At 41.4% G+C, this 26,174-nt stretch overlaps 1 protein-coding gene across 1 annotated transcript in view; it reads left to right on the top strand.

The window, feature by feature from the left end:
* The window catches only part of PEX11B (peroxisomal biogenesis factor 11 beta), a 108,681-nt gene that overhangs the window by 79,125 nt on the left and 3,382 nt on the right, over positions 1–26,174 (top strand). The window contains exon 3 of the mRNA XM_053704492.1: positions 24,779–24,980. Coding sequence (XP_053560467.1) covers positions 24,779–24,980 — 202 coding nt within the window. The remainder of the gene's footprint in view (positions 1–24,778; positions 24,981–26,174) is intronic.

Below are 26,174 nucleotides of genomic sequence, written 5' to 3' on the forward strand. Positions count from 1 at the left end.
TTCATCCCGGTGGAGAAGTCCTCATCCAGAGGGGGAGAAGTCTTCATCCAGGCGGCCTCTTCAATCTTCATCCAGACGGCATCTTCTATCTTGATCCCAGCGGCGCGGAGCTGGTCCATCCTGAAGACATCCGGCGCGAAGCATCCTCTTCATACGGTCGCCGCCGTATACTGAATCTTCAATGCAAGGTACACGATTGAAAATGGCGTCCCTTGCATTCCTATTGGCTGAAACATTTGAATCCGCCAGTAGAATGAGAGCTGCTAAAATCCAATAGGATTTAAGCAGCTCTAATTCTATTGAATTTTTATAGGGGTATTAGATTAGGTGTAATTATTTTTTATTTTTGATACTTTAGTTTGTTATTTTCCGTAATTTAGTGGGGGGTTTTTGTAATTAGATACTTTGTAATTTTTAGAGTAGTGTTAGGATTTTTTTTTAATGTGTAGTTTAGTTTATTTAATTGGTAGTTAAATTTTAGTTTAATAATTATATTAGTTTAATTGTTAGTTTAAACTTAGTTTCTCCAACATTGGTGTGTCCGGTCCACGGCGTCATCCTTACTTGTGGGATATTCTCTTCCCCAACAGGAAATGGCAAAGAGTCCCAGCAAAGCTGGTCACATGATCCCTCCTAGGCTCCGCCCACCCCTGTCATTCTCTTTGCCGTTGCACAGGCAACATCTCCACGGAGATGGTTAAGAGTTTTTTTGGTGTTTAAATGTAGTTTTTATTCTTCTATCAAGTGTTTGTTATTTTAAAATAGTGCTGGTATGTACTATTTACTCTGAAACAGAAAAAGGATGAAGATTTCTGTTTGTAAGAGGAAGATGATTTTAGCAGACAGTTACTACAATCGATTGCTGTTTCCACACAGGACTGTTGAGATGAAGTAACTTCAGTTGGGGGAAACAGCAGACCTTTCTGCTTAAGGTATGACTAGCCATATTTCTAACAAGACCATGTAATGCTGGAAGGCTGTCATTTCCCCTCATGGGGACCGGTAAGCCATTTTCTTAGTTAAACATAAAAGAATAAAGGGCTTCAAAAAGGGCTTAAAAAACTGGTAGACATTTTTCTGGGCTAAAACGATTGCTTTACTAGGCATATTATGCAGATTCTAACTAATAATGGTTATTATAATCTTGGGGATTGTTTAGAAAAACGGCAGGCACTGTGTTGGACACCTTTTTCAGATGGGGGCCTTTTCTAGTTATACTATAGAGGGTTAAAGTTAATACAAAGATTCTACACTCAGACTCTTAGCTAATCCCAAATGGTGATGTAACCTCAAAAACACTATCACCGAAGTTTAGAAGAGAAGAAAAAGTGATTGGGATAGCGCTACGCAGCTGCGAGTCTTATAAAGTGAAATAAATATATATTAGTTTGGATCTATTTTTATCTGAATATGAAGGTGTCCCTGTTTTGGGTTGTTCAATTATGGGATTACTATTTTGATATATAAGGATCCCCGGTTTATTTTGATCATATAACCTGGATGATAGAGTAATTTCTATATTTTTAAAATAGTCTTATGTCCTATGTTTTTTATATATAAGTATCTTATAGATATTATTATAAAATATGATGTAAAAGAAGAGAGAGGAGCAAGTGCTTTAAGATATATGTATTTTATTCCTATACAGATAAGGTTCTTATCGTATAATAGTTAACAATAAAATCTAACACATAGATGCCGGCATCTAGATTTAAAACCACATTAAAACAGTTTTTTATTTGAAATTTATACTTGTTATATTCTATCAGTATTACTGCTGGTTTTGGACTATAACCGTGGTTTTATGAAAGCAGCTCTGATTGGCAACATCTGATAAAAAACAAAAAGTTTCTATTCCTTGACATACATGTATCGTATATTTTGTTTGTTACAATTACAATTTTTCAGTGCAGATCTAGTTTTACAATATATTAGCTAGATGAGTGTGAATACGACGTATTTTTACTTAGACATTGATATTCCAGGTCTACGGTGGTTTGTCACAGCGGTAAATGGTAGTAAGTGGATTTATCTGTCATATATACGTGTATAAGCAGATTGTCTCTTGTTATAAAAACCTTTTTATAGTGTCCATATTCTGGATCTCCTCCGTTAAAGTTGTGACCGGCCGGTCCTTTGGTGAAGTAGTTCCGTATGTTCTCCCTTGTTTTCTTTTTTTTGGTTAAAATCCGGGTTCTTCAGGTATTTCCTGATCCAATTGTGGATTTTCTCCTTGTGTCTGTGTAGCCCTTAAGCCAGGTGATTGAGGCTGGAGCGGTTACTGGATCCTTGGATAGGAATTACACATATGGAGTCTGTCCCTAGAAAGTGGGATATGGCTCGATGTACCTATCCTAGCCAGCCCAAACACGAGAAAGACCTCTCACCTGCTGGGTTCTGTGTTTAGATATCCTGTGACTGTCAGCAATCTCTACGCGTTTCAGCCTGGGGCCTTTATCAAGATCCATATCCCACTTTCTAGGGACAGACTCCATATGTGTAATTCCTATCCAAGGATCCAGTAACCGCTCCAGCCTCAATCACCTGGCTTAAGGGCTACACAGACACAAGGAGAAAATCCACAATTGGATCAGGAAATACCTGAAGAACCCGGATTTTAACCAAAAAAAAGAAAACAAGGGAGAACATACAGAACTACTTCACCAAAGGACCGGTCGGTCACAACTTTAACGGAGGAGATCCAGAATATGGACAATATAAAAAGGTTTTTATAACAAGAGACAATCTGCTTATACACGTATATATGACAGATAAATCCACTTACTACCATTTACCGCTGTGACAAACCACCGTAGACCTGGAATATCAATGTCTAAGTAAAAATACGTGGTATTCACACTCATCTAGCTAATATATTGTAAAACTAGATCTGCACTGAAAAATTGTAATTGTAACAAACAAAATATACGATACATGTATGTCAAGGAATAGAAACTTTTTGTTTTTTATCAGATGTTGCCAATCAGAGCTGCTTTCATAAAACCACGGTTATAGTCCAAAACCAGCAGTAATACTGATAGAATATAACAAGTATAAATTTCAAATAAAAAACTGTTTTAATGTGGTTTTAAATCTAGATGCCGGCATCTATGTGTTAGATTTTATTGTTGACTATTATACGATAAGAACCTTATCTGTATAGGAATAAAATACATATATCTTAAAGCACTTGCTCCTCTCTCTTCTTTTACATCATATTTTATAATAATATCTATAAGATACTTATATATAAAAAACATAGGACATAAGACTATTTTAAAAATATAGAAATTACTCTATCATCCAGGTTATATGATCAAAATAAACCGGGGATCCTTATATATCAAAATAGTAATCCCATAATTGAACAACCCAAAACAGGGACACCTTCATATTCAGATAAAAATAGATCCAAACTAATATATATTTATTTCACTTTATAAGACTCGCAGCTGCGTAGCGCTATCCCAATCACTTTTTCTCCTTTTCTAGTTATAGACAGAGCCTCATTTCTCCAACATAGGTGTGTCCGGTCCACGGCGTCATCCTTACTTGTGGGATATTCTCTTCCCCAACAGGAAATGGCAAAGAGCCCAGCAAAGCTGGTCACATGATCCCTCCTAGGCTCCGCCTTCCCCAGTCATTCTCTTTGCCGTTGTACAGGCAACATCTCCACGGAGATGGCTTAGAGTTTTTTAGTGTTTAACTGTAGTTTTTATTATTCAATCAAGAGTTTGTTATTTTAAAATAGTGCTGGTATGTACTATTTACTCTGAAACAGAAAAGAGATGAAGATTTCTGTTTGTAAGAGGAAAATGATTTTAGCAACCGTTACTAAAATCGATGGCTGTTCCACACAGGACTGTTGAGAGGAATTAACTTCAGTTGGGGGAACAGTGAGCAGACTTTTGCTGCTTGAGGTATGACACATTCTAACAAGACGATGTAATGCTGGAAGCTGTCATTTTCCCTATGGGATCCGGTAAGCCATTTTTATTACAGAATAAATAAGGGCTTCACAAGGGCTTGTTAAGACTGTAGACATTTTCTGGGCTAAATCGATTCATATATAACATATTTAGCCTTGAGGAATCATTTAATATGGGTATTTTTGTAAAATAATATCGGCAGGCACTGTTTTAGACACCTTATTCTCTAGGGGCTTTCCCTAATCATAGGCAGAGCCTCATTTTCGCGCCGGTATTGCGCACTTGTTTTTGAGAAGCATGGCATGCAGTCGCATGTGTGAGGAGCTCTGATACATAAAAAAGACTTTCTGAAGGCGTCATTTGGTATCGTATTCCCCTTTGGGCTTGGTTGGGTCTCAGCAAAGCAGATACCAGGGACTGTAAAGGGGTTAAAGATAAAAACGGCTCCGGTTCCGTTATTTTAAGGGTTAAAGCTTCCAAATTTGGTGTGCAATACTTTTAAGGCTTTAAGACACTGTGGTGAAATTTTGGTGAATTTTGAACAATTCCTTCATACTTTTTCGCAATTGCAGTAATAAAGTGTGTTCAGTTTAAAATTTAAAGTGACAGTAACGGTTTTATTTTAAAACGTTTTTTGTACTTTGTTATCAAGTTTATGCCTGTTTAACATGTCTGAACTACCAGATAGACTGTGTTCTGAATGTGGGGAAGCCAAGGTTCCTTCTCATTTAAATAGATGTGATTTATGTGACACTGAAAATGATGCCCAAGATGATTCCTCAAGTGAGGGGAGTAAGCATGGTACTGCATCATTCCCTCCTTCGTCTACACCAGTCTTGCCCACTCAGGAGGCCCCTAGTACATCTAGCGCGCCAATACTCCTTACTATGCAACAATTAACGGCTGTAATGGATAATTCTATCAAAAACATTTTAGCCAAAATGCCCACTTATCAGCGTAAGCGCGACTGCTCTGTTTTAGATACTGAAGAGCATGAGGACGCTGAGGATAATGGTTCTGATATGCCCCTACACCAGTCTGAGGGGGCCAGGGAGGTTTTGTTTGAGGGAGAAATTTCAGATTCAGGGAAAATTTCTCAACAAGCTGAACCTGATGTGATTACATTTAAATTTAAGTTGGAACATCTCCGCGCTCTGCTTAAGGAGGTGTTATCCACTCTGGATGATTGTGAGAATTTGATCATCCCAGAGAAACTATGTAAAATGGACAAGTTCCTAGAGGTCCCGGGGCCCCCAGAAGCTTTTCCTATACCCAAGCGGGTGGCGGACATTGTAAATAAAGAATGGGAAAGGCCCGGTATACCTTTCGTCCCTCCCCCCATATTTAAAAAATTGTTTCCCATGGTCGACCCCAGAAAGGACTTATGGCAGACAGTCCCCAAGGTCGAGGGGGCGGTTTCTACTTTAAACAAACGCACCACTATACCCATAGAAGATAGTTGCGCTTTCAAGATCCTATGGATAAAAAATTAGAAGGTTTGCTTAAAAAGATGTTTGTTCAGCAAGGTTACCTTCTACAACCAATTTCATGCATTGTCCCTGTCACTACAGCCGCGTGTTTCTGGTTCGATGAGCTAGAAAAGGCGATCGATAGTGATTCTCCTCCTTATGAGGAGATTATGGACAGAATCCGTGCTCTCAAATTGGCTAATTCTTTCACCCTAGACGCCACTTTGCAATTGGCTAGGTTAGCGGCGAAAAATTCTGGGTTTGCTATTGTGGCGCGCAGAGCGCTTTGGTTGAAATCTTGGTCAGCGGATGCGTCTTCCAAGAACAAATTGCTTAACATTCCTTTCAAGGGGAAAACGCTGTTTGGCCCTGACTTGAAAGAGATTATCTCTGATATCACTGGGGGTAAGGGCCACGCCCTTCCTCAGGATAGGTCTTTCAAGGCCAAAAATAAACCTAATTTTCGTCCCTTTCGTAGAAACGGACCAGCCCCAAGTGCTACGTCCTCTAAGCAAGAGGGTAATTCTTCTCAAGCCAAGCCAGCCTGGAGACCAATGCAAGGCTGGAACAAGGGAAAGCAGGCCAAGAAGCCTGCCACTGCTACCAAGACAGCATGAAATGTTGGCCCCCGATCCGGGACCGGATCTGGTGGGGGGCAGACTTTCTCTCTTCGCTCAGGCTTGGGCAAGAGATGTTCTGGATCCTTGGGCACTAGAAATAGTCTCCCAAGGTTATCTTCTGGAATTCAAGGGGCCTCCCCCAAGGGGGAGGTTCCACAGGTCTCAATTGTCTTCAGACCACATGAAAAGACAGGCATTCTTACATTGTGTAGAAGACCTGTTAAAAATGGGAGTGATTCATCCTGTTCCTTTAGGAGAACAAGGGATGGGGTTCTACTCCAATCTGTTCGTAGTTCCCAAAAAAGAGGGAACATTCAGACCAATCTTAGATCTCAAGATCCTAAATAAGTTTCTCAAGGTTCCATCGTTCAAAATGGAAACCATTCGAACAATTCTTCCTTCCATCCAGGAAGGTCAATTCATGACCACGGTGGATTTAAAGGATGCGTATCTACATATTCCTATCCACAAGGAACATCATCGGTTCCTAAGGTTCGCATTCCTGGACAAGCATTACCAGTTTGTGGCACTTCCGTTCGGATTAGCCACTGCTCCAAGGATTTTCACAAAGGTACTAGGGTCCCTTCTAGCGGTGCTAAGACCAAGGGGCATTGCAGTAGTACCTTACTTGGACGACATTCTGATTCAAGCGTCGTCCCTTCCTCAAGCAAAGGCTCACACGGACATTGTCCTGGCCTTTCTCAGATCTCACGGGTGGAAAGTGAACGTAGAAAAAAGTTCTCTATCTCCGTCAACAAGGGTTCCCTTCTTGGGAACAATAATAGACTCCTTAGAAATGAGGATTTTTCTGACAGAGGTCAGAAAATCAAAAATTCTAAGCTCTTGTCAAGTACTTCATTCTGTTTTTCGTCCTTCCATAGCGCAGTGCATGGAAGTAATAGGATTGATGGTTGCAGCAATGGACATAGTTCCTTTTGCACGAATTCATCTAAGACCATTACAACTGTGCATGCTCAGACAGTGGAATGGGGACTATACAGACTTGTCTCCGACGATACAAGTAGATCAGAAGACCAGAGATTCACTCCGTTGTTGGCTGACCCTGGACAATCTGTCACAGGGAATGAGCTTCCGCAGACCAGAGTGGGTCATTGTCACGACCGACGCCAGCCTGGTGGGCTGGGGTGCGGTCTGGGAACCCCTGAAAACTCAGGGTCTATGGTCTCGGGAAGAATCTCTTCTCCCGATAAACATTCTGGAACTGAGAGCGATATTCAATGCTCTCAAAGCTTGGCCTCAACTAGCAAAGGCCAAATTCATAAGGTTTCAATCAGACAACATGACGACTGTTGCATATATCAATCATCAGGGGGGAACAAGGAGTTCCCTGGCGATGGAAGAAGTGACCAAAATAATTCAATGGGCGGAGGATCACTCCTGCCACTTGTCTGCGATCCACATCCCAGGAGTGGAAAATTGGGAAGCGGATTTTCTGAGTCGTCAGACATTCCATCCGGGGGAGTGGGAACTCCATCCGGAAATCTTTGCCCAAATAACTCAATTATGGGGCATTCCAGACATGGATCTGATGGCGTCTCGTCAGAACTTCAAGGTTCCTTGCTACGGGTCCAGATCCAGGGATCCCAAGGCGACTCTAGTAGATGCACTAGTAGCACCTTGGACCTTCAACCTAGCTTATGTATTCCCACCATTTCCTCTCATTCCCAGGCTGGTAGCCAGGATCAATCAGGAGAGGGCTTCGGTGATCTTGATAGCTCCTGCGTGGCCACGCAGGACTTGGTATGCAGACCTGGTGAATATGTCATTGGCTCCACCATGGAAGCTACCTTTGAGACAGGACCTTCTTGTTCAAGGTCCATTAGAACATCCGAATCTGGTTTCCCTCCAGCTGACGGCTTGGAGATTGAACGCTTGATTTTATCAAAGCGTGGGTTTTCAGATTCTGTAATAAATACTCTGATTCAGGCTAGAAAGCCTGTAACTAGAAAAATTTACCATAAAATATGGAAAAAATATATCTGTTGGTGTGAATCCAAAGGATTGCCATGGAACAAGATAAAGATTCCTAAGATTCTATCCTTTCTACAAGAAGGTTTGGAGAAAGGATTATCTGCAAGTTCTCTAAAGGGACAGATTTCTGCTTTATCTGTCTTACTACACAAACGACTGGCAGCTATGCCAGATGTTAAAGCATTTGTTCAGGCTCTGGTTAGGATCAAGCCTGTTTACAGACCTTTGACTCCTCCCTGGAGTTTAAATCTAGTTCTTTCAGTTCTTCAAGGGGTTCCGTTTGAACCCTTACATTCCGTAGATATTAAGTTACTATCTTGGAAAGTTTTGTTTTTGGTTGCAATCTCTTCTGCTAGAAGAGTTTCAGAGTTATCTGCTCTGCAGTGTTCTCCTCCTTATCTGGTGTTCCATGCAGATAAGGTGGTTTTGCGTACTAAGCCTGGTTTTCTTCCTAAAGTTGTTTCTAACAAAAATATTAACCAGGAGATAGTTGTACCTTCTTTGTGTCCGAATCCAGTTTCAAAGAAGGAGCGTTTGTTACACAATTTGGACGTTGTCCGTGCTCTAAAATTCTATTTAGAGGCTACTAAAGATTTCAGACAAACATCATCCTTGTTTGTTGTTTATTCTGGTAAAAGGAGAGGTCAAAAAGCGACTTCTACCTCTCTTTCCTTTTGGCTTAAAAACATTATCCGTTTGGCTTATGAGACTGCCGGACGGCAGCCTCCTGAACGAATCACAGGTCACTCCACTAGGGCTGTGGCTTCCACATGGGCCTTCAAGAACGAGGCTTCTGTTGACCAGATATGTAAGGCAGCGACTTGGTCTTCACTGCACACTTTTGCCAAATTTTACAAATTTGATACTTTTGCTTCTTCGGAGGCTATTTTTGGGAGAAAGGTTTTGCAAGCTGTGGTGCCTTCCGTTTAGGTGACCTGATTTGCTCCCTCCCTTCATCCGTGTCCTAAAGCTTTGGTATTGGTTCCCACAAGTAAGGATGACGCCGTGGACCGGACACACCAATGTTGGAGAAAACAGAATTTATGCTTACCTGATAAATTACTTTCTCCAACGGTGTGTCCGGTCCACGGCCCGCCCTGGTTTTTTTAATCAGGTCTGATGAATTATTTTCTCTAACTACAGTCACCACGGTATCATATGATTTCTCCTATATATATTTCCTCCTGTCCGTCGGTCGAATGACTGGGGTGGGCGGAGCCTAGGAGGGATCATGTGACCAGCTTTGCTGGGACTCTTTGCCATTTCCTGTTGGGGAAGAGAATATCCCACAAGTAAGGATGACGCCGTGGACTGGACACACCGTTGGAGAAATTAATTTATCAGGTAAGCATAAATTCTGTTTTTTTAATTTGACAGGTAAGTTTTAAATTAAGATAGGAAAATTTTAATTTTAATATAACGTTAGGGGAACGTTGGGTTTAGGGGTTACTAGTTTAAATTAGTTAATTGCGATGTGGGGGACTTCCGGTTTAGGGGTTAATAGTTTAATTTATTATATTTCGTTGTGGGGGGCATTCGGTTTAGGGGTTAATAGATTTATTATAGTGGCGGCGGTGTAGGGCTTAATAACTTTAGTATAGTGGGGACAATGTGGGCGGACGGCAGATTAGGGGTTAATAATATTTAAATAGTGTTTGCGATGCGGGAGGAGGCTGTTTATGGGTTAATAACTTTAGTATAGTGGTGACAATGTTGGGGAGCGGCAAAATAGGGGTTAATAAAAAAATTAAGTGGCGGCGATATCGGGAGCGGCAGATTAGGGGTTAATAAATTTATTATAGTGTTTGCGATGCAGGAGGGCCTCGGTTTAGGGGTTTATAGGTAGTTTATGGCGGTTTAGTGTACTTTGTAGCAGTTTAGTTATGAGTTTTAATGTTACAGATTTGTAGCGTAACATTCATAACTACTGCTTTTAGATTGCGTTACGGATCTTGTCGTTTTAGGCTGTAACGCCGTTTTTTTAGCCAGAACGCAAAACTCGTAATACAAGTGCGGTACTGACGTTGCGTTACAGGCTAAAAGGCTTGCGTTATACCTATACCGACAAGACTCGTAATGGCTGCGGTGCTGTTTTAACGCTGAAAATACCATATTTTCAGAGTTAAAAGACGAACGCACAAACTTGTAATCTAGCTGTAATAAATTAAAACACAGAAACACAAATCACTAAAAAAAAATATATATATATAAAAGACAATACTGATATAACTGTTTCTTCAGTAACATAATTCATATATTAGACAAAGGAGAACTTTTATAAAGGAATATTTATTATGAACAAAAAATAGTAACAGTGCATCTTCATAAAAAGAGATGAAAATTCAAACGGATTAAAATAAAAAGCAGAAAATAACATTTTAGTTTTCTGCCCAAGGGAGATTGGAGAAAGAAAAGATATTAATCTAATTGATTGTTGGCTTTCAAGTGAATACCAAATGTTCTGTATCACAGTACACATACTATTTCTTTTGCAAGATGTACCGAGTCCATGGTTTCATCCTTACTTGTGGGATATTATCCTTCCTAACAGGAAGTGGTAAAGAGAGCACCCACAGCAGAGCTGTCTATATAGCTCCCCCTTAACTCCACCCCCCAGTCATTCTCTTTGCCGGCTCTAAGCAGGAAGGGTAAAGTGAACGAGGTGATAAACTGTTAGTTTTTATTTTTCTTCAAGCAAGAGTTTGTTATTTTTAAATGGTACCAGTGTGTACTATTTACTCTCAGGCAGGAGAAGGATGAAGATTTCTGCCTAGAGGATGATGATCTTAGCATTTGTAACTAAGGTCCACTGCTGTTCCCACAGAAGCTGAGGAATACAGGAAAACTTCAGTGTGAGGAACGGTTTCTTGCTATACAGCAATGAGGTATGTTCAGTCATTTTTTCTGGAGAGACTGTGATATTTCAGAAAGGCTGACAGTATCCCCATGAGGGTAAGGGTAAGCAGTAATGTTAAGAGCTAGACAGGCATTACTAAGCTTGCATAAAGGGCTATATTTATGGTTGACACTCAGTTTGAATACTATAACAAACGGTTGTGTGTTTTGGGAAGTGCTGTTAATAATCCTTTAAGGGACAACTGTTTTGAGGGTACACTTGGCTTTTTGGGGTTTTTAGAACCCACATGGCTGGTAAAACGCTTGGTGTGTTTTTTTGAGGCCTTAGTAACATTGAGTGAGATGGGCGGGGCCTAATTTTGCGCCTAAGTTGCGCATTTATTTTCTCTTGACAAGCAGCAAGCTACAACACCGGAGGGTCCTGGTACTCTTCTTGGGCCAAATCTAAGCTTTATCCCCACATTACCAATCCCTAAGGGCAGGTAGGCGCCACAGCAGAGCTGTGGCAAGGTGCTGACAGGTTTTTGCCGTTTTTTTGACACTTGTCAATCCGGTTTCCATTTTTGGGGGTTAATTGTTTAATTTGCTTGTGGTGCAATCTTCCTAAAGCTTGTTGAATCTACTGTAAAAATTTTGAAAGATTTGAGGTATTTTTAAGCAGTTCGCAGTTTGTGTATGCCTTTTTTTCTCTTAAAGGCACAGTACTGTTTTTGATAACTGTTGTTTTTTCACTGAATAAAGTGTTTTCCAAGCTTGCTTGTCTCATAACTAGCCTGTTCAACATGTCTGACATTGAGGAAACTCCTTGCTCAATATGTTTAGAAGCCATTGTGGAACCCCCTCTTAGAATGTGTCCCACATGTACTGATATGTCTATAAATTGCTAACAGCATATTTTGACTTATAAGAGTTTGGCACTGGATGATTCTCAGACAGAAGGAAATCAGGTTATGCCATCTATTTCTCCCCAAGTGTCACAACCAGTAATGCCCGCACAAGCGACGCCAAGTACCTCTAGTGCGTCTAATTCTTTCACCTTGCAAGATATGGCCATAGATATGAATTCTACTCTCACAGAGGTTTTATCTAAACTGCCTGGGTTGCAAGGGAAGTGTAGTAGCTCTGGGTTAAGAAAAACAAATGCTGAGCCTTCCGACGCTTTAGTAGCCGTATCCGATGTACCCTCACAATGTTCAGAGATAGGGGTGAGGGATTTGCTGTCTGAGGGAGAGATTTCTGATTCAGGAAAGATGTTACCTCAGACAGATTCAGATATGACCGCATTTAAATTTAAGCTAGAACACCTCCGCTTATTGCTCAGGGAGGTTTTAGCGACTCTGGCTGATTGTGACCCTATTGTAGTTCCAGAGAAATTGTGTAAAATGGACAAATATTTAGAGGTTCCTGTCTACACTGATGTTTTTACGGTCCCTAAGAGGATTTTGGACATTGTTACTAAGGAGTGGGATAGACCAGGTATTCCGTTCGCTCCCGCTCCTATTTTTAAGAAGATGTTTCCCATATCCGACACCATGCGAGACTCGTGGCAGACGGTCCCTAAGGTGGAGGGAGCTATTTCTACTCTGGCTAAACGTTCAACTATACCTATTGAGGACAGTTGTGCTTTCAAAGATCCTATGGATAAAAAATTAGAGGGTCTCCTAAAGAAAATTTTTGTTCATCAGGGTTTTCTTCTCCAGCCTATAGCGTGCATTGTTCCTGTAACCACTGCAGCTGCCTTTTGGTTCGAGGCTCTGGAGGAGGCTCTTCAGGTGGAGACCTCATTAGATGATATTCTGGATAGAATTAGGGCTCTTAAGCTAGCTAATTCTTTCATTACAGGTGCCGCTTTTCATCTGGCTAAATTAGCGGCAAAGAATATAGGTTTTGCCATTTTAGCGCGTAGAGCGTTATGGCTTAAGTCCTGGTCGGCTGATGTGTCATCAAAATCTAACCTTTTGACCATCCCTTTCAAGGATAAGACCCTATTCGGGCCTGAACTGAAAGAGATCATTTCAGATATCACTAGAGGGAAGGGTCATGCCCTCCCTGAGGATAAGTCAAATAAGATGAGGACCAAACAAAATAATTTTCTTTCCTTTCGAAAGGTGGTCCCGCTTCCTCTTCCCCTGCTGCAAGGCAAGAGGGGAACTTTGCTCAATCCAAGCCAGCTTGGAACAAAGGTAAACAGGCCAAGAAGCCTGCTGCTGCCACCAAGACAGCATGAAGGGGTAGCCCCCGATCCGGGAGCGGATCTAGTAGGGGGCAGACTTTCTTTCTTAACCCAGGGGTATCTTCTAGATTTCAAAGATTCTCCTCCAAGGGGGAGATTCCATCTTTCGCAATTGTCTGTAAACCAGACAAAAAGAGAGGCGTTTTAACGCTGTGTAGAAGATCTATTTACCATGGGAGTGATCTGCCCAGTTCCGAAAATAGAACAGGGGCAGGGGTTCTACTTCAATCTGTTTGTGGTTCCCAAAAAAGAGGGAACCTTCAGACCAATCTTAGATCTCTAGATCCTAAACCAATTCCTCAGAGTCTCATCCTTCAAGATGGAGACCATTCGGACTATTTTACCAATGATCCAGGAGGGTCAATATATGACCACTGTGGATTTAAACGATGCGTATCTACACATTCCTATCCACAAAGATCATCACCAATTCCTCAGGTTTGCCCTTCTGGACAAGCATTTCAAGTTTGTGGCTCTTCCCTTCGGGTTTGCCAGGGCTCCCAGAATTTTCACAAAGGTGCTATGGTCCCTTCTGGCGGTCCTAAGGCCGCGGGGCATAGCAGTGGCGCCTTATCTAGACGACATTCTAATTCAAGCGTCGACTTTCCAACTAGCCAAGTCTCACACGGACTTCGTGTTGGCCTTTCTAAGATCTCATGGGTGGAAGGTGAATGTAAAAAATGAGTTCTCTTTCCCCTCTCACAAGAGTTTCATTCCTAGGGACTCTGATAGACTCGGTGGACATGAAAATATTTCTGACGGAGGTCAGAAAATCAAAGATTCTAGCCACCTGCCGAGCTCTTCATTCCATTTCTCGGCCGTCAGTGGCTCAGTGTGTGGAGGTAATCGGACTAATGGTAGCGGCAATGGACATAGTTCCGTTTGCTCGCTTACATCTCAGACCACTGCAACTATGCATGCTCAGTCAGTGGAATGTGGATTATGCAGATTTATCTCCTCAGATAAATCTGGATCAGGAGACCAGATATTCTCTTCTTTGGTGGTTGTCACAGGATCACCTGTCCCAGGGAATGTGTTTCCGCTGGCCAAAGTGGGTTATAGTGACGACGGACGCCAGCCTTCTGGGCTGGGGTGCAGTCTGGAATTCCCTGAAAGCACAGGGTTTGTGGACTCGGGAGGAGGCCCTCCTTCTGATAAATATTCTGGAATTAAGAGCGATATTCAATGCTCTTCAGGCATGGCCTCAGCTGGCTTCGGCCAGATTCATCAGATTTCAGTCGGACAACATCACGACTGTGGCTTATATCAATCATCGCTAAGGAACTCCTTGTTCCCCCCTGATGATAGAAGTTTCCAGGATAATCCGATGGGCATAGACTCACTCTTGCCATCTATCAGCAATCTATATCCCAGGGGTAGAGAACTGGGAGGCGGATATTCTAAGTCGTCAGACTTTTCATCCGGGGAAGTGGGAACTTCATCCGGAGGTGTTTGCTACACTGGTTCAGTTATGGGGCACACCAGAATTGGATCTGATGGCGTCTCGTCAGAACGCCAAACTTCCTTGTTACGTGTCCAGGTCAAGGGATCCTCAGACAGTACTGATAGATGCTCTAGCAGTATCCTGGTCGTCAAGGGATCCTCAGGCAGTACTGATAGATGCTCTAGCAGTATCCTGGCTTATGTGTTTTCACCATTTCCTCTCCTTCCGCGTCTGATTGCCAGAATCAAACAGGAGAGAGCTTCGGTGATTTTGATAGCACCTGCGTGGCCACGCAGGACTTGGTATGCAGACCTGGTGGACATGTCATCTCTGCCACCATGGTCTCTGCCATTAAGGCAGGACCTTTTGATTCAAGGTCCGTTCAAGCATCCAAATCTAATTTCTCTGCAACTGACTGCTTGGAGATTGAACGCTTGATTTTATCAAAGCGGGGTTTCTCTGAATCGGTCATAGATACCTTGATTCAGGCTCGAAAGCCTGTCACCAGGAAAATCTATCATAAGATATGGCGTAAATATCTTTCTTAGTGCGAATCCAAAGGTTACTCATGGAGTAAGATCAGGATTCCTAGGATTTTGTCTTTTCTCCGAGAGGGATTGGAGAAAGGATTGTCAGCTAGTTCCTTAAAAGGAAAGCTATCTGCTTTGTCTATTCTATTGCACAAGCGTCTGGCAGATGTCCCAGACGTTCGGGCTTTCTGTCAGGCTTTAGTTAGAATCAAGCCTGTGTTTAAACCTGTTGCTCCGCCATGGAGTCTAAATTTAGTTCTTAAAGTTCTTAAGGGGGTTCTGTTTGAACCCATGCATTCCATAGATATTAAGCTTCTATCTTGGAAAGTTCTGTTTCTAGTTGCTATCTCTTCAGCTCAAAGAGTTTCTGAACTATCTGCTTTACAATGTGACTCACCTTATCTTGTTTTGCGTACCAAACCTGGGTTCCTCCCTAAGGTTGTTACTAACAGGAATATCAATCAGGAAATTGTTGTTCCTTCTCTGTGTCCTAATCCTCCTTCTAAGAAGGAACGTCTGTTGCACAACTTGGACGTGGTTCGTGCTTTGAAGTTTTATTTGCAGGCAACCAAAGATTTTCGTCAAACATCTTCTTTGTTTGTTGTCTATTCTGGTAAGCGTAGAGGTCAAAAGGCTACGGCTACCTCTCTTTCCTTTTGGCTGAAAAGCATCATCCGTTTGGCTTATGAGACTGCTGGACAGCAGCCTCCTGAAAGAATTACAGCTCATTCTACTAGAGCGGTGGCTTCCACATGGGCTTTTAAAAATGATGCTTCTGTTGAACAAATTTGTAAGGCTGCGACTTGGTCTTCGCTTCATACCTTTTCCAAATTTTACAAATTTGATACTTTTGCTTCTTCGTAGGCTATTTTTGGGAGAAAGGTTTTGCAAGCAGTGGTGCCTTCCGTTTAGGTTCCTGTCTTGTCCCTACCTTCATCCGTGTGCTAAAGCTTTGGTATTGGTATCCCACAAGTAAGGATGAAACCGTGGACTCGGTACATCTTGCAAAAGAAAACAAAACTTACCTGATAAATTTCTTTCTTTTGCGATGTACCGAGTCCACGGCCCGCCCTGTCTATTCAAGACAGATAGTATTTTTTATTGAAAACTTCAGTCACCTCTGTACCTTTATAGTTTCTCCTTTTTCTTCCTTGGCCTTCGGTCGAATGACTGGGGGGTGGAGTTTAGGGGGGAGCTATATAGACAGCTCTGCTGTGGGTGCTCTCTTTGCCACTTCCTGTTAGAAAGGATAATATCCCACAAGTAATGATGAAACCGTGGACTCTGTACATCACAAAAGAAAGAAATTTATCAGGTAAGCATACATTTTGTTATTTTACTCCATTTCTCCATTTACTAGCCTGTTTCCTTCTTTCAGGGAGAGCAGAGGGGTGTAATGTCTTATTTATGGTGGATAATAAACCAGTTCCCAAGACCTATCTAAGAATATGAACTACATTATACATTTAAACATGTACCTTTAGTAATAATGCATATAATCTCAATCAGATTGTGGAAACAAGTAAAAAAAAAAAAAAATTGAGACGTGATTTGCATGACTCATTGTAACATATACACATTAAAACTTATCTTGAGATAGCCTAGTCTGGAATTTTGTCTGGCTGTGTTTTTGTTGATACTTGTCAATGAAGCTAATACAATACAACAGTAAAAATAAATTGCCTCTAATCAGTAAAAGTTACTCAAGCTATCATTTTAAATAGCTCACCAGAACTTTATGGTTGGAAAATATATCCAAAATAATCATCTTAGGCCATTGAGAGGAATTAACTTTTTTTTAAATTATTATTATTATTTTATTGAGGTTGTGCAAAACAAATACACTTTGTACAAAATAACATATCATAAGACATATATAGATGATACAGTTCAAATAAACAGTTTCCATATACATAGATAAGATTCACATCATAGATAATGCTGTTTCGACACTTGGAACCTCTTTTCCATTTTTATATGTACTAGACACCTATAGGTACACTGCGTTAGATATAAAAAAACTAAGATTAACTTGTAGGAAAAAATGCTAGATATTCCTGGTAAGCTATGGTTGGAGAAAAAAAGGACAATAGTGTGCTGAACTGCAGGTTGTTTGTATGAGAAGCTTGTGCAGACTAACATATCATAAGACATATATAGATGGTACAGTTCAGAAAACAGTTTCCATATCATAGATAAGATTCACATCATAGATAATGCTGTTTAGGAACTTGGAACTTCCATGTTTATGTGTACTAGACACCTATAGGTACATTGCATTAAATATAGAGAACTAAGATTAACTTGTAGGAAAAAATGCTAGATATTCCTGCTAAGCTAGGGTTGGAGAGAAAAAAAAAGGTCAATAGTATGCTGAACCGCAGGTTGTTTGTATGAGAAGAATAAATAGGGTGCGATATAGACTAGACCGCATAGTTAACCCTCCTAGAATAGGAGGTATATTATGTGGGGGGGGGGGGGGGAGGTGGTAACTTAAGTATGTTAAGAATCAAATATAGAGTCTCAGGATAGTATCCATATATTAAGTCTCATGGGCGTATGAGTTGCTAGGAGAAGGGTAGAGAGAGGCTGACCACACACTAGATTAATGGTACATGTAGGATGCTGTAAGGTAGGAGACCCTGAGTAAAAATAATATAAATGTAGGACCAGCCTGCATCAGATGTGTATCAGGTGCTTTGAGATAAGGCTATGCATCACAGTATAGTTATGGCCACAGCATTAAGGTATAAATTATGCACATTGTATCACACATAAAAATCCCATAGCAACAATAAAACCCAATCCTAAAAGGCAGACAATATATTAAAAAAAGACAAATGTAGTTGTTAAGGAAAGCACCACTAGATGCATCCCCTAAAATCTTGCCGGCTATGCGTTCATATATGACAATGGGAGTTAGACTGAATTAATTTAGTGGTTGGTAAAGCTTGTCAATACACCGTGTAGCTCCATTTATATTGTGGCACCCGAGGATCCAGGGTAATATAATATAGAGTCCCCACATATAAAAATTAGGGTAAACTTACTGAACAATCTTGAGTGACTACTCCGGAGAGGAATTAACTTTTAACTAGAAAATTCCCAAGCTTGTATGGACATCCACTAAGAAATTGGGAAACCTCTTGGAGTGGTAAGGGGCGGTGTAGAGTTTTCTTTCCTATGGCATGGAGAGTCCACAACGTCATTCCAATTACTAGTGGGATATTTACCTCCTGGCCAGCAGGAGGAGGCAAAGAGCACTCCAGCAGAGCTTCCCTTCCCCATAACCCCCAGTCATTCTTTGCCTCTGTAACCAGGAGGACGGCGAAGATGAGTGTCTGAGAAGATTTGATCCTTTAATGGGTACTTTACCCTGCAAGCAAGGATTGGGGTCTAGCTGTGTCCATGTCAATCTCTTTAGTAAGAGTAGTGGTGCCTTTTAGCAGTTAGAAGGCGGCAAGGTTGTTTTTGCTTTACTTCTAACATTACTGCTACCCCTGTTATAGAAAGCCAGAGTTCGTTACTCTGTTCTCTCTTTTTCTACAGGTCTCTGATAGGTGTATGTGTCCTTTCACACCTTGTGAACTGTCTTTCTTTCCGACAGCTAGATTTGCAGGTAAGTGCTTTTGTCTTCTAGGTTCTGGAGACTTGCACTTGGAATGATTATCTCTGCAATAATTCTCATGGGACATAATTATTCCTTTATGTAGGATTTTGTTTGGGGCAGTGTGCAGGCACTGAATGTATGTTTGGAGACTAGGGGGTTATTGTCTTCCCTTAAAGTTTATGGGTTGGTACCTCTGAGGCTGAAGGATATCTTTATTTCATTAGCCTAGTCGATTTCTGATGTTTGGAAATGATGTTATTATTTGGGGATTTTCAGATGTTTTGGATAACGTTTACATCCCGTTTTATTTTTTATACCTCTGAGGCTTCTGTTAGAGACGCGCGCTTTTATGCTGTTGCCCAGTTTATTTTTCTGCCGCTTACGTGACTTCCCGCTCTTCCGCTTGAGATACTGAGCGGAACAATGTCTTTTTCTGTGACTTTTTCTTTTGTGACGGCTGTGCTATCGTTTGGCCGATCTGCAGAAGAGTTCTACATTTGGGCAACTATTGAAGGTTAAGGTAGAGCACCACCTCAGGCTGACTGAGGTGTAGAGGTGCATACTTTATTTTTCCTTATTTTAGTATACTTGTGCTTAAGCGCTCTGAAGGAATACTTTCCTGCTTAATGTGACAGTATTTTTTATTCCTTTAATTTTTGGGTATTAATACAGCTATGGACACTGAACAGGAGTCTGTTTTTCTTGATAAATGTTTATTGTGTTTATAGGCCCAAATTGTTTTGCCTATGCAATTTTGTTCCTCATGTTTAGCTAAGACTCTAAAATTTAAAGATAAATTACTGCCTTCTGAGCCTATTGTCTCTCAGGATAATGCTGTTCAGGATATGCCACAGCTTTCTCCTCAAGCATCCCAAGCCTCAATGGTTTCACATACAGTGCCCTGCGGTTTCCTCTCAGCCTCCTGGAGGCGTTTATTTGCCAGGGGATTTTGCTGCACAGATATCTTCTGCGGTGTCTGCAGCTTTATCTACTTTCCCTAGTGCAGGTAAGCGCAAGAGGGATTGAAATCATTTTACTGCTAGTAAGGTGTCTGTCTCATCTTCTTCTGCGATGGTTGATCTCTCCCATAAGTCTGATGAGGATGGTAACACGGTAGCTTCTGAGGGTGAGATTTCCGATTCGGACAGTATAAATCCTTTGATTCTGAAGAAGTTAATTTCAGATTTAAGCTTGAACACCTTCGTTAACTTTTAAAGGAGCTACTAAGTACTTTGGACGACTCCGACCCTTCTGTCGCTGTCAACCCTAAAAAATCTAGTAAGCTTAATAAATACTATGATGTTCCTTCTTCTGTGGAGGTATTTCCTGTTCCAGACTGTATGTCGGAAATTATAACTCAGGAATGGGATAAACCAGGGATTCCTTTTTCCCCTTCTCCCGTTTTTAAAAAAAATGTTTCCTGTTGCTGACTCCATTCGGGATTTCTTGCACACTGTGTGCCTAAGGTGGAAGGAGCTATTTCTGCTCTGGCCAAAAGAACCACAATTCCTATAGAGGATAGCTGTTCTTTTAAGGATCCCATGGATAAGAAGCTTGAGGCTTATTTAAAAAAAGATGTATATTCATCAGGGATATAAGCTGCTGATAGTATTGCTTTGATTGCAAGCGCAGCATCTTATTGGTGTGATGCCTTATCTGAGCTGATTTTAGAAGAGACTTCTTTAGAGGAGATCCAAGATAGGATCAAGGTTCTTAAACTGGCCAATTCTTTTATCTCTGATGACAACATGCAAGTCATTAGACTGGGAGCCAAGATGTCTAGCTTCGCGGTTCTAGCTTGCAGGGCTCTATGTTACTTCCAAGTCCAAGCTCCTGTTTTTACCTTTATAAGGGTAAAACCCTTTTTGATCCTGGTCTGGCGGAGATAATTTCTGAGATTACAGGTGTAAAGGGGTCTTTTCTACCTCGGGACAAGAAGAATAGACCTAAGGGTCGCCAAAATTCTCAGTTTCGTTCTTTCGTAACTTCAAAGGACAAAAGTTCCCCTCTCTCTTTTTTACTCCAAGCCGGAGCAGTCCAAGTCCTCTTGGAGATCCAGCCAGCCTTGGAATAAGGAGAAGCAAGCAAATAAGCCTTCATCTGAGGCTAAATCAGCATGAAGGGTCCGCCCCCGGTCTGGTATTGGATCAAGTGGGGCGCAGACTTTCCTTTTTTCATCAAGCTTGTATACGCAATATCCCAGATCCTTGGGCTGTGGACATAGTATTTTAGGGTTACAAAATAGGATTCAAGACTTGTCCTCCCAGGGGCAGATTCATCCTCTCAAGATTTTCCTGCAGACCAGGTAAAAGAGAGGCCTTCTTAAAGGGACACTGAACCCCCAAAAAAATGTTGTGATTCAGATAGCGCATGCAATTTTAAGCAACTTACTTATTTACTCCTTAATTTTTCTTCGTTCTCTTTCTATCTTTATTTAAAAAAGAAGGCATCTAAGCTGGACATCACTTTTTTATTGGTAGATGAATGTATCCACCAATCAGCAATAACAACCCAGGTTGTTCACCGAAAATGGTCCGGCATCTAAATTTACATTCTTGCATTTCAAATAAAGATACAAAGAGAATGAAGAAAATTTGATAATAGGAATAAATTAGAAAGTTGCTTAAAATTGCATGCTCTATCTGAATCATGAAAGAAAAACTTTGGGTTCAGTGTCCCTTTAAGCTGCGTTCAGGACCTTTTCTCCCTGGGAGCGATTGTTTCAGTTCCTGTAAGGGAACAGGGTCAAGGATTCTATTCAATTCTACTTGTGGTTCCCAAAAAAGAGTGAACTTTTTGACCCATTTTAGAACTAAAATGTCTCGACAAATTCCTCAGGGTGCCGTCCTTCAAGATGGAAACCATTTGTTCCATTCTTCCTTTGGTCCAAGAGGGTCAGTTCATGACGACCATAGACTTGAAGGATGCGTTTCTTCATGTTCCCATTCACAGGGATCATCACCAGTTCCTGAGATTCGCTTTTCTAGACAAGCACTTTTGATTTGTTGCTCTTCCGTTTGGCCTTGCCACAGCTCCCAGAATATTTACAAAGGTTCTGGGGGCTCTTTTGGCAGTCGTCAGATCTCGGAATTGCGGTGGCGCCTTACCTGGACGACATCTTGGTTTAAGCGTCCTCTTTTCAACTAGCAAACTTTCATACAGAGATCTTGTTGTCTTTTCTATGCTCCCACGGATGGAAAGTGAATCTGGAGAAGAGTTCCCTTGTTCAAGGGTGTGTTTCTTATGGACCATCATAGATTCCCTATCCATGAAGATTTTTCTGACGGATATCAGAAAATCCAAACTTCTCTCTTCATGGTCTCTCTCTCCAGTCTGCTATTCGTCCATCAGTGGCTCAATGCATGGAGCTATTTGGTCTGATGGTTGCTTCCATGGACATCATTCCTTTTGCTTGGTTTCATCTGAGAGCTCTGCAGCTATGCATGCTCAGCCAATGGAACGGAAACCATTCAGATTTATCTCAGAGGATAGATCTGGATCCCCTAACAAGAGACTCTCTCTCGTGATGGGTTTCTCAGGATCATCTGTTTCGGGGCACATGCTTCCGAAGACCCTCCTGGGTGATTGTGACCACTGACGCCAGTCTTTTAGGCTGGGGAGCAGTCTGGGGCTCTTTAAAAGCTCAGGGCCTGTGGACTCGGGAGGAGTACTCTCTTCCCATAAAGATCTTTTTGAGGGCAATCTTCAATGCCTTGATAGCTTGGCCTCAGTTGTCTTTAGTCCGGTTTATCAGATCCTAGTCCGACAACATCAGCTCAGTGGCTTACATCAACCACCAGGAAGTAACTCAGAGTTCCTTGGCTATGAAGGAGGTGACTCGCATTATACAGTGGGTGGACAACTGGGAGGCGGATTTTCTGAGCAGACAGACTTTTCATCCTGGGGAGTGGGCTCTCCATCCGGAGGTGTTCACCAGGATAACCCTCAGGTGGGGGGTGCCGGAGTTGGGTCTGATGACGTCTCGCCAGAACGCCAAGCTGCCAAGGTACGGTTCAAGGTCAAGAGATCCTCAGGTCGCCCTGATAGATGCTCTGGCGATTCCTTGGGATTTTGGTCTGGCCTACCTATTTCCTCCATTTGCTCTCCTTCCACAAGTCATTGCTTGTATCAAGCAGGAGAGAGCGTCGGTAATTTTAATAGTTCCTGCATGGCCTCTCAGGATCTGGTTCGTGGATCTGGTGCAGATGTCATATTTTCTACCTTGGAGGTTACCTCTGAGGAAGAACCTTCTAACTCTGGGTCCTTTCTTCCATCCAAATCTAGTCTCTTTAAAGCTGACTGCTTGGAGATTGAATGCTTAGTTTTGGCCAAGCATGGTTTTTCAGAGCCGGTTATTGCTACCATGCTTCAGGCTCGTAAACCAGTTACTCGTAAGATTTACCATAAGGTATGGCGCAAATACCTATATTGGTGTGAATCAAAGGGTTTTGCTTGGAGCAGGTTCAGGATTCCCAGAATTTTATCTTTTCTCTAGGAAGGTCTGGAGAAGGGTTTGTCAGTCAGTTCTCTGAAGGGCCAGATTTCTGCACTGTCTATTCTTTTTCTCAAATGTCTGACGGATGTACGAGTTTCAATCTTTTTTTTTCAGGCCCTGATCAGAATCAGGCCTGTGTTTTAAACTTGTTGCTCCTTCTTGGAGCTTAAACTTTGTTCTTAGAGTTTTGCAACAGGCTCCGTTTGAGCCGATGCATTCTGTGGATATTAAGCTGTTATCTTGGAAGGTTTTGTTCCTTATTGCTATTTCCTCTGCTTGCAGAGTTTCTGAACTCTCAGCTCTGCAGTGTGATTCCCCTTACCTTATTTTTTATGCGGATAAGGCGGTCCTTCATACTAAATTGGGTTTTCTCCCTAAGGTGGTGTCGGATCAAAACATTAATCAGGAAATTGTTGTTCGTTCTTTTTGTCCTAATCCTTCTTCTCATAAGGAACATCTTTTGCATAACTTGAATGTTTTGCTTGCTCTAAAATTTGACCTTCAAGCTACTAAAGATTTTCTTCTGCCTTGTTCATTGTTCCTTGTTCATTGTTTTCTCTGGAAAGCGTAAGGGACAGAAGGCCACTTCTACTATTCTTTCCCTGATTAAGAAGTATGATTTGTTTTGCGTATGAGACTGCTGGACAGCAGCATCCTGAGAGAATTACGGCTCATTCCACTAGGGATGTCTCCTCATCTTGGGCTTTCAAAAATTAAGCTTCTGTGGAACAGATTTGCAAGGCGGCAACATGGTCCTCGCTGCATACTTTTTCCAAATTCTACAAATTTGATACTTTTGCCTCGGCTGAGGCCTCTTTTGGAAGAAAGGTTCTTCAATCGGTTGTGCCTTCTATTTAGGTCTCCCTCCCTGTACATTCCGTGCCCTCTAGCTTGGGTATTGGTTCCCACTAGTAATTGGAATGATGGCGTGAACTCTCCATGCTATAGGAAAGAAAAGAAAATGTATGCTTACCTAATAAATGTATTTATTTCCGGGCATGGAGAGTCCACGACCCCACCCTTAAATAAGACAGTTTTTTTTGTTAAACCTCAGGCACCTCTATACCTTTTTGTGTTATCTTCTTTTTCCATTTCCCTTCGGCCGAATGACTGGGGGTTATGGGTAAGGGAAGTGACACTTAACAGCTCTGCTGGGGTGCTCTTTGCCGCCTCCTGCTGGTCAGGAGGTGAATATCCCACTAGTAATTGGAATGACGTTGTGGACTCTCCATACCCGGAAATAAATACATTTATCAGGTAAACATATCATTTTTATTTTTCTCTGGATCAGAGGTCTCTCATCTGGTAAGTATTAAGCAGGTTATGGACCATGTTATATAGGAATATATGAATTTTTAATGTTATATTTAGTTTGTGATTTCTTGCCATTGGAGAGCCAGGATAGCTATTTCACAGCATCTGAGTGAGTATTACCCTGTTCCTGTCCATCAGACTGGAGGTGCACCTAAGCTTGTTGCTGAATGCTTTTACATCACTGAGAGAGAACATACTTTTATGCTAATTCAAATAAATCCCTCTTATCTATGTGGCACATGCATTCTAGAAGTAAATGAGGCTTTTTATACAATCTCTATTGCAGTGTTCCGGTTGGGGAATTCAACGGACGCCATAGAATCAGCTAAGCGTGCCATTCACTTGTCGGATGTGGTGCTACGCTTTTGTATCACAGTCAGTCACCTCAACAGAGCCATGTACTTCGCCTGCGACAACATCCTGTGGGCAGGGAAAACCGGCCTTTCCCGCGATATGGACCAGGACAAATGGAGTCAGCGTTCATTCAGGTTAGTAAGCTTTCTCTAACCTATCTTGGCTATTAATATATTTATAAAGGAATAGACTTATATCCTTTTGTCAGTGCGACAAATACAGCTCTCCTTTTTTATTTTTTTATTTGAGATATAGAAACTTATAAAGAATCTGAACATGGGCCTAATCATCAAAATGTATAAACTTGTCCAGCACAAGAAAGTGGTTTATTTTTTTTATTTTACTTTGGTGTCCCTTTATAGGGTCACTTGTTTCTAATGACACACAAATAAATCTTTTTAATATTTATTACATTTTCTTTCAAATTAGTGGTATACAATATAGGGTTTCAATTGCCTTTTTTAAATAATATAATATGTACAAAAATTGCCTTGTGCTCAGGGCTAGTGTAATGTATTGTTTTGTGTGTGTGTATAAAATAAATATGCTGTATAAGATCATACACAATCACCCATACAAATCTGCTGTAACACTTGCTCCGTTCTATTCTAGAGCGATGTGGGCATAAAAAAACCTCTCCCTCTGCATTTCCTAAGCTGTAAGATAACCGTATTAGTTTGTTTTTTAGTCTCCCATACGTGAGCACGTTTAATGGAACATAAAATAGAATGTGAAATTTTCAGCAAGCTTTAAAATTAAATGGGAATCATTTTTGCTTTATGTTTACTTTGGAAAAGTGTTTCTTTAATATGTATTACAGCTTTTGTGACACATTTTCTTCTGCTTGCAACCTGTAGGCCGTTGTGCATGCACGTGCACATACGCTATTCTTGTAGTCACTCGAGTGCTGATTCTGTTCCTGTAGATCTGTTGCTGCTGAGCTCCTGTTATTGTCTCTCTTGCATCTTCTTCTCTCTCATTTCCTGTTCTATTTTTCTGTTCCATCCCCCATACATATTAACTTTATTCTTCTCCGTGGTTGTGTGTTGTTGGCTGTGCGTTTTCCTCTCTCGTGGTGTCAGATCTATTATTCTATGCTTTCACTTCTGCCTTTTGTTGCATTCTTCTCTGCTTTCTCTCTCTTTGGCAGTAATAAGTACAGTCACCGTCTCTTGTGTTGTAAATCTCTCTTGGCAGTGAGTCATTCTGCGTTAGCACTCTCCTACCAATATAGAATGCGTATGTTCGCCATCTCTGTGGTGCAGGCGCACATTAAACGCATGTTAGACACTAAGTGAATGATTTGCCTGAGAATAATATGCAGCTTT

This window comes from Bombina bombina, chromosome 1 (genome assembly GCF_027579735.1).
Source record: "Bombina bombina isolate aBomBom1 chromosome 1, aBomBom1.pri, whole genome shotgun sequence".
NCBI lineage: Eukaryota > Metazoa > Chordata > Amphibia > Anura > Bombinatoridae > Bombina > Bombina bombina.